Source organism: Merops nubicus, unplaced genomic scaffold, assembly GCF_000691845.1.
Source record: "Merops nubicus isolate BGI_N331 unplaced genomic scaffold, ASM69184v1 scaffold8522, whole genome shotgun sequence".
NCBI lineage: Eukaryota > Metazoa > Chordata > Aves > Coraciiformes > Meropidae > Merops > Merops nubicus.
This window is the reverse complement of record NW_008595570.1, coordinates 40,356-53,489: the sequence shown is the minus strand read 5'-3', so window position 1 is coordinate 53,489 and position 13,134 is coordinate 40,356. Positions and strand designations below refer to the sequence as shown.

The 13,134-nt window shown below is 35.9% G+C and overlaps 1 protein-coding gene across 1 annotated transcript in view; it reads right to left on the bottom strand.

The window, feature by feature from the left end:
* The window catches only part of ATP8A1 (ATPase, aminophospholipid transporter (APLT), class I, type 8A, member 1), a 60,466-nt gene that overhangs the window by 13,441 nt on the left and 33,891 nt on the right, over window positions 1-13,134 (bottom strand). Inside the window, exons 14-19 of the mRNA XM_008936087.1 lie at window positions 11,675-11,763; window positions 9,601-9,645; window positions 6,933-7,005; window positions 4,095-4,200; window positions 2,834-2,916; window positions 2,617-2,666 (exon numbers count right to left, since the gene is read on the bottom strand). Coding sequence (XP_008934335.1) covers window positions 2,617-2,666; window positions 2,834-2,916; window positions 4,095-4,200; window positions 6,933-7,005; window positions 9,601-9,645; window positions 11,675-11,763 — 446 coding nt within the window. The remainder of the gene's footprint in view (window positions 1-2,616; window positions 2,667-2,833; window positions 2,917-4,094; window positions 4,201-6,932; window positions 7,006-9,600; window positions 9,646-11,674; window positions 11,764-13,134) is intronic.

The following is a 13,134-nucleotide window of genomic DNA, read 5'->3' as shown; positions in this document are numbered from 1 at the left end:
CTATTATCATTACTACATCAGTTCTCAATAGTTATCAGTGAAATTCAAATCGTTCCTCTAAAGAAACAAGCAGCTACAAGCAAAAACCTCATTCAGTAGCACTGATAGTAATGACATGTTGATGCAAGGACTGATGTGCACTTTGTGCACTGATAGTGGACATCGCTTATGCTTACTGAAAGAAGGAATCACACGCTCAAAATCATGTTCACCTTTGCAGCTGGCCCAGGTAAAAAGACACTGCATCTAGTCAGCACAGGGATGACAATAAGCATAAGACATTCTATGCTTCTAGATCTTTAACTGACACAGTGCCTTGCTTCTTCCTGCCCTGCAGATACATACCCTAGGAGTTAGTTTTGGCTCCTAAGAGACAACTGCAGTTTTTCTATTTGTTACAATTCCAGGAGACAGAATACAAGAACGAACACAAGACTGCACAATTCCTTCCCTGACAGTAGAGGGAATCCTGAACAGCAGAGTGAACAACACTTCCTTGAGCTTAAGCTACCAAAGCAGTTATGACATCTTAGCAGGGTATCTACTAGAAGCAACCTAAACTCAGCACAAGTTATCAAGACACAATTTGCTGCACAGAGATTATCACTACATTTTAGGAATAACTGTCAGCTGGTTAAGGATTACCAGTTGCTTTCTATATGCTCACCTGCCAGTTAGACAGAGAGCTACTTCCCTGCTAAAAAGTACAATTAGCATGTTGTATAATAAGTTTAGTACTTCTCATAGGCACAGCTGTGATCACTGTAAAAAGAGAATAACACAAGACAACTCTACCGAGCACTCCTACAAATTTTATTTCTGTGACATACTTCTCTGAAAGACTACCCGAACGAGTGTTGACTATATTGCACTCTACTTGCAGAAGAGTCTTTTTACCTGGCTTGCACTGGAAGGTGGCAAGGAATCAGATTGTGTTTTTTTTTCTGGGAAAAACCTGGAACACCTGGAAACACTTGGCTCAATAGTTTAATTGCTACAGATTACTTCTGTGAAGGTATATGCTCCTACCAATACAGATGGTGTGATGTTTTGGTGTCAAAACTTCTCTTGCTGTGGAACAAGAGTGACCTCTAGTGCTTCCAACAAGTCAGTTCCAAGCAATGCTAAACATTGCAGAAGAAGAACAAAACCAGCTGTAAAAACTGGATGTTTAATAAAGTTGGGTGACTGGTATCCACTACAAAACTTAATCCTCTAAAGGTTAAGATTTAAAAGCAATTCTCCTTTCTCCATAAAGTGCTACTGTTCAAATAACAATTTTAGACTGAGAGAAGTTCAAAACAATCTATGAAATCAAGACAAAGATCAAAATCAGAAACAATGTAGGAATCCTTCACTGCTACTCCATGAACGCAGTATAAAGTCTCACAGTCCTCTAACAACACCCTTCATGCTACATACCTGCTAACTTTCCAGAACAGAAAGGAAACTGCTTACAGAAGAATGGAACTATTCATATATCTGAAAATTTCAGTTATGTCCTCTATAATATATCAAACCAACATTAACTGCAAGTAGTCATTAAAAGACATTCATAACTATAAAAATTATTTTCTGTCACATTATTTTTTCTCACTGTGGTGATTTTTCTTTATGTTTTACACTATTATTGCTATTATTATAATTACAGGCAACTACTTTTCTCATTTCATCCAACCTAAATATAAATCTTCAGCCTATCTCTCTGGTGTTGCCTTGGATTTTTATTTTTTTCTTTTTGCTTCTTTTCTCAAGGGAAACATAATAGGACAGGAAGGAAAACAAGGATCACTTTCTGCAGGCACAATTACAAGTAATCACTCAATGAAAAAAGGAGCTTCCTCTACATACAAATCCCTTCCTTATCCTGTTCCAAAGTAAACAATGGGCCTACATGAACACTGAGAACAGAAACGGCATATATGGATACAATTTAAACAAATTTACATAAGTGAAACTGCATCCAGATTTCTTATGGGTACCAACAGCTTTGACAGAAAATTTTTACTGAAAGTGAAGTATGTGTTAAATTCAGTTTCCACAAACACTAATTGGCCAATGCTCTAGTAATGCTGCTCAGAAAAAAAATGGTTTTCAGTCTGAAGTATTTAAACAAGCCATAATTATGCAAATATATTTATGGTCAAATGCAAAATTTCATTCTATCAGTCAAGGCAAACCTAAATTTTGTATAGCACTTAATTGAATCTTCCCCTCTGCCCGCAAATATCAGATTTTTAATAAACCACACGGTATCAGAGCTTTCAGAAATACATTTAAAAGTTCAAGTACTTTCCTACACTGTCTTTTCATGTAATTGTTTTGGAGTCTCAAGATAAAGGTTTGTTTCAATCTTTGCACAAAAGCAAAAGTGAAAAATGTTAAGCCAAAAAGGAGATAACAGGAAAAGACATTCATGTCTGAACATGTTCTACAATAAAACCAGAAGCATGACCTTAATTGTGTACACTGCTTTGCCTATAATATGATCACATATTACAGAGATAAAAGCCAGAAAACCTACATACACTGTCTGTACAAATATAAAAGATGCAAATATTTTGATCCATAAAATATCTTCACAAGAAGACACTATGTGGGGAACAGGTTATTTACCTTGTAAATTCCAGGACATTTAGCAGTTCATATCTCTCTTCCTCTCCCAACTGAAGGATTAAAAAAAAAAAGTGAGAATAAATACAAAAAACCTCTAGTAAACCCAACCAACCAGTATCTCAATAGATCTGTATGTACCATGATGCAGTTATTCTGAAATCATTTAATGCAGCAAGAATAAATATAGCAAATTATAATGACTTCCTCACGTACTTACAGACTCTATGATTACTGAGTCAGGTGTCCTTCCAGTGAATACAAAACGAAGATGTCTGGCTGCTCTGACCAACGCTCCTTCATCTGCAACAATTCAATTAGTTATTCTGCAGATGTACCAGAAAACTATTTACCCCATGATTTAATGGACACGGTTCAAGTTTTTCTACTTTTGACTTCTGTCTTTCTTTATAGATTTTTAAAATTAGATGTAGTGCTGCAAACAGTTTTTTGTTTCTCCTGTTAGAACTGATGAAATTATTTACACTTCAGAGGAAATAAGCCCCCAGAAGGAAGAGGCCTCTCAGTTCAGTAATGAGAACATCCTCTTCAAAGCACCTAGGCAGGCACCTTCCTCAGCAAGGGACTGGACAAGGTCCATTTCTGTTTGTGTAAGATCTCTTTTAGAAGAGAGGAGTGTTAAGTTATTCCGATAAATAACAGGTAACTTCAATGCCTACCAAGAAACATTTTAAGCAGAAATCCAGTCTCCCATAGGCACCAGTTCTCTCCAAATGGCTCAGGATGTCTGAATGGAATTTGATTGCAATGCCTAACAAAATACTGCCACAGCCCAGCTAGCTTTATTTACAGCCCTATTTCTGCTCTTGCCTTCAAGTTGTTCAAAGGCAGAACTTAGAAAAATAGCCAACTAGGAGCTGAGGCAGACAGGGGAGATGAAGGCTGCAGACTGCATTTCCTGTCATTTCTTCCATCAGAACTTGTTAAAACACATTAGCTCAGCAGAGCTGAGTATATTTTAATCATTTTGCCTCATTTTATAATTTCCTGAAGTCAAAAATTGTCTATGAACCGCAGTGGGCTTGAACCAGACCTTTTGCACTATAATCGTTTCTCACTCTCTAGTAGAACTTATCAAAACCTCTACCCTATTAAAAACTTTTCTTTTTAGTTTTTAATTACAAAGAATCGGTTTACAAGCAAGGACATCACTTTGTCTCCTTTTGATCACTAGTTGCATTTGAGCAGTTCCTTCAGACTTCCATAGCAAACTGCCATCATCTTAGTAGTGCTGTATGGTCAAATCACCCTTTGCCTTCAGATAACTCACAGGAAATCCATATGTATTTTTCTAAAGCAAATTAGAAAGTCTAAATACTTTTTTGACAAAACTGATTGTAGCTGACACCAATATTTTTTTTTCAGGAACGTTTTCTTTTTTTAATTCTGAAAACAATAAACTTAGAATGAAATTTCGCTATTGAGTTGATAGGATATTCACTCAATTATTTGAATCTCACCTGGAGATGCTGCTTGATATATAATTTTATCACCTTCTCTTTCTGGAACTGCTGTATGACACACTGCCATCATTGTCAAAAACTCACATATTATAGGTGCAGTTGGCTAAAAAAAAAAAGTGTGAATAATCATTTAAACAACTAACTGAAATATAGTAATAGAGATGGACAAATAATAGTAAAGAAAAAAAAACAAAATATTTTTTCCTCTCTTCTTTAAAAAACTATCAGTAACTAAACACAACAGGCACTATCTGCACACTGATTTCAGCATGCACAGTAACTTCTTGCTGCTGTACTTCAATACCAGCTACCTAGATACAATTTTGTGTCATTTGCTATTGTAACAAGCAAAAGGAGATAACCAGAAACACAGAATAATTCAAATAAGAATTTTATAAGGAAGGCAAGTCTGAATGTTGTATTCAAAGATTTTTACTTTATTCACTGAAGTCTCTTTGAATGTTGTCTTTTTTTACTAGTTTTTTACTACTTTTTTTTCCTCTTTTCATTACTTTAGTCTAATACTTTATTTGACAACACTTTTTAAGAATCTTTAAGACGACGTAGCAACTGAACCCCAAAATCATGTGGAAAATGCAGCAAGGTCAGGCAGACAGCTTTTAAAGGATGACATTTAAATGAACGTCTCAGGCACTTCAGAGCACACAAAGCTGAAACAATTTTGACGATTTAGCCAAAAGAGAGGAAAAGACCGTATATAAGGAAAATGGTTCTGACGAATACAGCTAAGAATCTTTTTAGTGTAGCTGAAATTTGCAAAATTAATGAACTCACTTCTGAATGGTTGTTCAAAAGAAACCCCAGCATTCTCCTTTAACAAGCTCAAAGCAGATAACAACTCATCTGAGGGGTGTCTTTGTAATATGTTTGTAGCGTTCCAGATTATTACCAGACTCAGAACACGAACAAGGAAGATAACATGACAATTACTCTATCTCTGAAAATGGAACTTAATTCCATAGTGCAGAAACAATAATTGGAGCAGGTTTCAGTCCTCTTCTACTGAGGGCCCCTAGATCCAATAAGATGCATTCAGAGGCTGAATTACAGATTCTTTTCCAAAGCAATTCAGAACGCACTTAACATACCGATGTGTATCCAGTCTTTGAATGTATACCTGAAATTTTAACTTCAAGGTGTATAACAAATGCATTTTACAGCTTGTATGCTCATAATACACATACTTAATACTATGTATCTACCAGAAAACTTCCGAGATTCAACCACCTGCACACCAAGGATTCCCTAGACAGCATCAGTAACAGGATGTTGACTCCTCCAAGCAGTCTGTGTTACTAGCACTGAAAATGGCCTGTGCAAGTAAGTAGGGGATCCCCCTTTCCTTTAGATATGCTCAAGAGTTGCACTCAGGTGTTTTGCATTTAAGTTTGCCCCATTCATAAGAACAAAATGTGTCACTGTCTGCTAGTTACCCTGTAATTATCCTCCTGGGAAGACAAAATTTAAGGAAAGAAAAGAGTAATTTATTTACACTCTTTTAAAGAGAACAAAGAGTTACACTGTTTAAGGTAGGTGTTCTTGGTTATGACTAGGCAAAACACATTTCTTGTGCAAACAACAAATAGAAAGAAAGTGGTAATGATGGTACTGCTTCTTAGCCAAATCATAAACTAAGCTATTAACCCTCTGTGAAATGTATTGTCTCTTCGGGGGAAATACTAGCCTCTAGAATGCCCGTTTCATTTCAACATCTGAACTGATGATCTAACCTCATGGAAGCATTTACACAAACCCAAAGTATATCACAGAATGTTAGGGGTTGGAAGGGACCTCCAGAGGTCATCGAGTCCAACCCCCCCATGCCAGAACAGGACCATCTAGTCTAGGGCAGGTCACACAGGAATGCATGCAGACAGGTCTTCCCTTCTCCAGGGAAGGAGACTCCACAACCTCTCTGGGGAGCCTGTTTCAGTGCTCTGTGACCCTTACAGTAAAGAAGTTCTTCCCCATGTTGAAGTGGAACTTCCTGTGCTCCAGCTTGTATCCATTGCCCCTTGTCCTGTTGCAGGGTACAACTGAAAACGGGTTGCCCCTTTCTTCTTGACACCCATCCCTCATATATTTATACATATTAATTAGATCCCCCCTAAGTCTTCTCTTCTCCAGACTAAAAGGCCCCAGGTCTCTCAGCCTCTCCTCATACAGCAGAGGTTCCAGTGCCCCAATCATCCTCGTAGCCCTGCGCTGGACTCTCTCCAGTAGATCTCTGTCCCTCTTGAAATGGGGAGCCCAGAACTGGGCACAATACTCCAGGTGAGGTCTCATCAGGGCAGAGTAGAGAGGGAGGAGGACCTTCCTTGTTCTGCTGGACACATATTGTTATACGTGTTAACTCCTGACCTATATGGTTAATTCCTGACTCCTATTTAAGCCTAGGTACATGTGCGGGAAATGCCGTTGCCAGAGGTCGATATTCCAATAGGAGACAGAGGAGTCCTGTAAAATAGACTTTATTCGAATAAAGGGAGAGTCCAAACAGCAAGTCATGTCAGGACAATTAGTTAACTTGACTGATCCTGCAAAGTTTGATGGGTATGAATAGCATAACTGATACTAAAACAGCCACAGAATGAAGAACACAAGACTATTGTATTTCAGATATTTGAATCATACCATAAATAAAAAGGTGTGGATGTAATTAGCAAGTATCAGCAACAAACAATTACAAAAGTATTCATGACAGCATGCTGTTTTTGTGTAAATTAATAGTTTATTTTCTTTCAGGTCTTTTGACCTACTGAAAGCAACAGTTTGATTTCACAAAGCAATGGTAACCGTTTCTATGTAACTTACATGATTGCTTTGAAGATTCTCCAGTAAGGATGTGTCACTGAATGTTTTTTCTTCTCCATTTTGTGAGCCCTGCCTAGAAATAATTAAGTAGAAAAGAGATCACTGTTAACATATTCTTAACAATCATATACAAATCACCTATACTACTGTGCTAAAGTCATACAGAAATTTTGGTTTGTAGCTGTCACAGTAAATGGTGCAATCATATACTGTGAGAAAATGCAGTAAAAAGGTGGTGTTTCACATATCCAAAGCTTATCTAAGATTAAGAAACCTTGATTTGTATAAATACACCTAAATCCAGGGAAGTGTCTCTGCTGACTTCAGTTAATATAGTATGAAGTAAAAATAAATCTACAGTTTAAGACTGTGGCTTTTTGTCTTCTGATCTCTATAATGAGATTGCTGACAAAGACTCAGAACAAGATATGCCCAAGGAGATCACACTTTGAAAATTTAGTAGTTTTGGAATAGGTTTACAACTGTTTACAGAACAGAAATTCCAGTTTTTGAAAGGGGAAAGCAAACTGAGTTTAGATATCAGGGAAGTCTGCATGTAGCAGGTTTGTTTTCCACTACTCACAACCAAAAAGGAACCTAGTAAACTGGCAGATGAAGAATAAACAGCAACAGCGCTGAAGAAAAAAGGGACTGAACACATGCAAGGTGAACATGGTTCTGTAGAAAAAGTCATACACCAACATCTCTCAAATTGCACAAATCTGGCTGAAGCTGGGAGGTCAAACAAGTAGATACTTTTAGGAAGTTTTGTTATTGCAGCTGACTATTGAGTATTATGACAATGTAGCTCAATTTCAATCTAGGTGGAAGAAAGCAGTGCTGCAAAGTGAACCCCACTGGACGCAAGTATTCTTTTTTCATTTACACTGGATCTTGCCTTGGCTCACATACTCTTCTAAGAGTGAACACATTCAGTGATTTAAGTTGAAAGACAAGACATATGCATCAAAGGCACTCTAAAGATCCTTTATGGAAACCAAAAGCAAGCTGTTTTAGTCCTGCACTACCATGAAAGAATATGGAGTTGCAGTACCTCCTCTATATAATCACTCAATAACTACTTATTCTAAAATTTTATAATTAAATTTGAGAAATTTGAAGCATCCTCATTCACCAAGATTTTTTTTTTTTTTAAATGCACAGCAAACAGATCTTGAAGTGACAAATGTTAACAAATTCAGGTACGTTACACTTATGTAGAGTCTACACTTTAAGCTTTGTTTCCTTAAAGCTTTCTGACAGAAAAATTGCAAGGTATTTCCCAGATTCTCAGTGCTAAAAAAAAAATGTAAAATATTTGCAGGTATATGTTGTGTCAAACTGGAAAAAAATTCTTTCTAATAAAAAGAAAATAAAGATTCAGAAGATGTGGAATCCAGTACATCAGCCATTTTAGGACTAGAAATGTTATTGTCATAAACAGATTCTATTAATTACAATAGATTTACATACTTAAAAAATTTTTTTTAAATCCTATTTTTAAGTATTTACAAGACATTCATTGCTTTAAAAAAAAAAGTACCTCCCTTTTACAACTACTGTTCAGGCATCAATTTATCAATTTCAGATGTGCTTAAAAAGATTTAGCTGTGTATTAGTCAAAACCAGTCTTATTTCATAAATATCTTACAAGCAAGCATGCTTAATTTCATGTGCGCATTACATTAATTCAGTGAAACCACTTGTGCACAGTTAAGCACACTTGTACATCTCTGTAAGAAACATCTTACTGCTAAATCAAATGAGGATATTCAGGTCAGGTAAGATTTTGGAGTGGGCATGTGTGCCACTTATGTGTAAGTGGTAGGTATTTCTTTTTTTTTTTTTAAATCTAAACAAAGAATTATTAGTTCTAATCTAGCAAAGCAAGTTTTTTCCCCTCAAACTTTTAAAATGTAAGACAAGACATTATTGTTTTGTGTGATATGCCTTGCTGTGATAACAAACACAACAGTGATAAAGACTGTAAAAGACTTTTTTCCTGCCAATCTATCAAAGTTTATTTTAAATAGTAGTGCAAATACTTAGTTTAAGACAGTATGATGAAGTAGTACAAGGCACCGTGCAGATGGCAGCAGAAAGAAAGCCAGGACTTAGTTCTTCCTGAGGTACTTGTTAAGAGATTAATGTTGGCCCCAAGTATATTCAGGTGCTTTAGTCTCAGTTTCAGTTAAGAATTACGTAGTACTAACATTCTAAAACTATATGTAGGAAGAACAATATTAACAATCACATATTTTTCATTCTTAACTATGGACTTTTTTTCCAAACTTAGAGATTATTACTAATCTATTACTAGGTAACAGTAGAAATGCGTGATCAAAGTTACCATAATACCAGCTACCTTAATAAATTACCAAACTTTCTCTCCAATAAGCAATTCTGAATTGTACAAGATTGTCAGCAGAATAACTGTATTACAACTCAGTGACACTATCAGCAACTCTACTCCAGAGTACACTATCTAATGCTGCAGAACTCTGATGGCATATATTTGTGTAAAACTGTTGGTCTGCACTAATCTGAAACTAAAATAACTTTGGAGTAAAGTATCTCATACTCAGATCCATTTCTAAAAATCTGGCCCACTGGGTTTAAGTCTGGACTTTCAACGAACACCACACACTAAACGACTTTTAGAGCTTACCAATCATCTGAAGGAACACTATAATCCTCAGGCTCAGGGCAATGGCTGCACAAGAAGTAAGGGAAAAACAGAAACAGGGAGGGGAGAAAGAATCACAAAGGCTAAAAAAACTGGATCATGTATAAAAAATGAAGTTAATGCAATTAAATTACTAAAAAAAAAAGTTTTAAAGGTAAAACTCAGCTGAGTATTTTGCTAGTGCCTTGATAACAATAAAATACTGTAAAAAAACAATGTTTCTCTTGAGGCTTTACAAACTATAAATGTTTTTCGGTTGAAAGCTTTTTCTAGTGAAAGGCATTTGCCCTTTTTAAAAATCTTGCTTTGTATTTCAGGATATATACATTGTCACAGTTTCTCACTAAACAAAAGGCATTTTTTTCCATTATCTGAAGCCATGCTAATGCAGCTTGTCTGGCTGAGTTCACAAAATGCTGATGAGCAAAGCTAGCCATAGCACACGAAGGACTCTGCCCTGTGATGACACAGGTTTGAATACATCACAAGTTATACACATGTAGAAAGAAGAGGCATGGCAGATGGAACAGTCACCGTTACCCTTTCCTGTGTTCCCAACTTCTTACTTGTATCAATACAGAAAAAGACAGTGATGTTGTTCTCTGAGGAGCTATGAGAGATGCTGTAATGACTATTCACTGTAAAGAAAAACTTTGCTTTCTAAACAGTGATGCTAATCAGAAAACCAGGCTATGTCTTATCAAAATGCTGTGGATGGAAGCTGGCAAGTACAGTAAGGAAGAAAAAAAAACCCAGGCATTTTTTTCCTAAAAAAATATATTCACACCTAGGTTACATAAAGGGGATATTTTAGCAGTTGTGCTATACCAGCTGCAGATTAAGATATATAATGAAACAAATATCTAATACTGATTTTAAGTGCCATTATCATTAATGTATTTTTTTTATCTTAAAAAACTGGCCTATAAAGAATTAGAAAACAGTTAGCTCAGGGTAGTTTCTCTGAAGTCATAAAATCAGCTCATGTGGTTGAAACTGAGCCTTATACATACATATATATATATACACACAAACAAATTTATGTACATATTTGAAATACCAGGGTTAGAACTGTGTTTTAACAGTTAATTAAATAAAGCATCAGTATACTTAATGCATTAAGAATCTCATTTTTTTTTTTTTTTTTTCAAAATGGAAAGCCTAGATTAGACTCTTGAAAATTAGCATTTTCAAAGATCCAAATGATAAAGCCACAAAAGCCAAATCATCACTTTAGCACAAGCCCAACAACTAATTTCATAGCCTCTGCCTGGTCTCTGCCCAGCTCTAGAGGTGCCTAATTGTCTGTCACCGAATGCTCCAAGATTAGCCAAGGTCCAGCATCTCACATACGGGTAAGCCACACCAGCATTTACAATGTAGGTGCTTCTGCTCTATTTATTCTGTAGTGAATATTTTTTCACTTAAACAGTCTTAAAAATTGAAGGTTTTTACAAACTTGGTTGAAGGAGATGGCTGCAACTGCTGACAAACAAGTAATAAAATGCTTTGTCTGCATTTATTTGGAGAGATTTCTTAATAGCAACACCAATATTTGGAGTTATGCCACTATAACAGTATTCATAAAAGACACTTGGATGGTGGCTACAATACTGGAGTGTGCTACAGTACTGTAATTCAAATTCTTGTTCATTCTGCATAATATTTAGTGCAAAAGCATGGGCCTACATAAAATAGGAAATATGGATGATGCTAAAAGTTTTTGCGAGTACGAGGTAAGACTTCTTTTTAGTAACAAAATTAAACAGACCAAGCAATGGAAAAAAAACATGCATACTGAAGTTGTGTTACAGCAGCAAGCTTTTGGTATCCGAACCTCATTTTTAATCCTTTTTGAAAAAAAAAAAAAAAAAAAAAAAAGTGATAATACCTGTTTTGTAAGTAAGGTTTCACAGTCACAAACAGATTGACTGACTTCTACTTGTAGACACTGCCAGGTGCAAGTTTACTGTCACCGTATTGTTAATGCCTGGGTAAACATGCACAGGCAGATGGAAAGAAAGGCACACGGATTAAAGTATATAAAAATACCTACCCATAAGCAACTCCTGCTACAGTACACTTCTTAAATTGCATGACGTTGCATGTCAGGGTACCCGTTTTGTCAGAAAATATGTATTTGACCTAAATGAATGATAACATTCATTATACATTAACATTCAGCAGCTACTAACATATCTAGTACAATTAATGCCTATTACTAAATATGACTAATACTAAATATTTTTACCAGTTCTGTACCCTTCATAGTTTATAGGAAAACAACCCAAACCAGTAGATAAATGTGACAAACACAGTCTTGATATCCATTTCCAAACATAACAATCAACTGAGAAGTTAGGAAACTTAATCTTGTTTCAGTATTTAGTGGTATACTTAAAACTGTCTCTCATTCCACATACTGTTGAAATGCAAGAAACTAGTGAAGACCAGTGGCTTTGCTATCATGATACTCCATTCCTGACAAAGCAATAAGGTAAAAGTATCTATATGCATTTCTAAACCCCTCTTTTTGACACAGAAATATCTTCTTAAAGCCAAAACATTAGTAAAAAACCAACAGTTCAGAAATATCAAGTTGCAAGAGTAGAAGAAACATTTCCTTTCTACCGGACTCCAGGTATCCTATTTCCCTAATGTCTTATACCCTTCCTCTCCAAAAACTAAGTTACATGTATTTCAGCTTCACTTTTTAAAATACCTTACCTGCGACCTATTTAAATTTAGTTCAAACCTTAAGAAAAAAGTTAATGTACAAAGAAATGAAGCAGTCTGTAATGAAGCAAAGGCTCCATTAGTCATAGGTAACTTTAATGCATTAAAATATATTTCTCATTTAAAAAAAAAATCACAGTATTCTTAACCAGGAATTAACTGCATTATACATGGAGCTAATAAGGCTACGTATTAGTAAAATTTACTCAGCCTCTCCTATTTAAAGATTCTGTTTCCAAGGGATTATAACTTGGCCAAATCAGCAGTTAGAAGTAATCTTCCATGCCAGGTCCATGCCTTACACTGTATTTGTTGCGTGGGCAGAATGGGAATGCAGGAATTGCAGCTAAAAAAACTCAAACTTTTTTCCCAACATCAAAGTTTTGCCCATCTTAAAACCTGAAGATGTCTTGGGGGAAATCTCTCCATTCTGTGCAGGTCTCATGTAAGAGAAGTAACTTTTTGTTAGCAACGAGTCCTTTAGTCTCCCTACAAAAATTTACTCAAATTAAGAATCTGTCAAAAAAGTGAAAGTGGAAACCCCAAGAAATCTGACTAGATCTTGGTAGTGAAGGAGACTGATGAGACACCTAAGAAATTAAAACAAGAACTGCTGAAGTAAAAAAGGGAATGTGTCTGGTGTTGTAAGTAACTGCAGAAAGAGCAAAAATGAGACAAAAGCTAAGATTCAAGAGTCTCCTTCCCATTAGAGGAGCTTGTAATCCTCTAAGGCCAGCAAAAGAATGAAACTTTCTGCTACCTGCACAAAATTCCTAAACC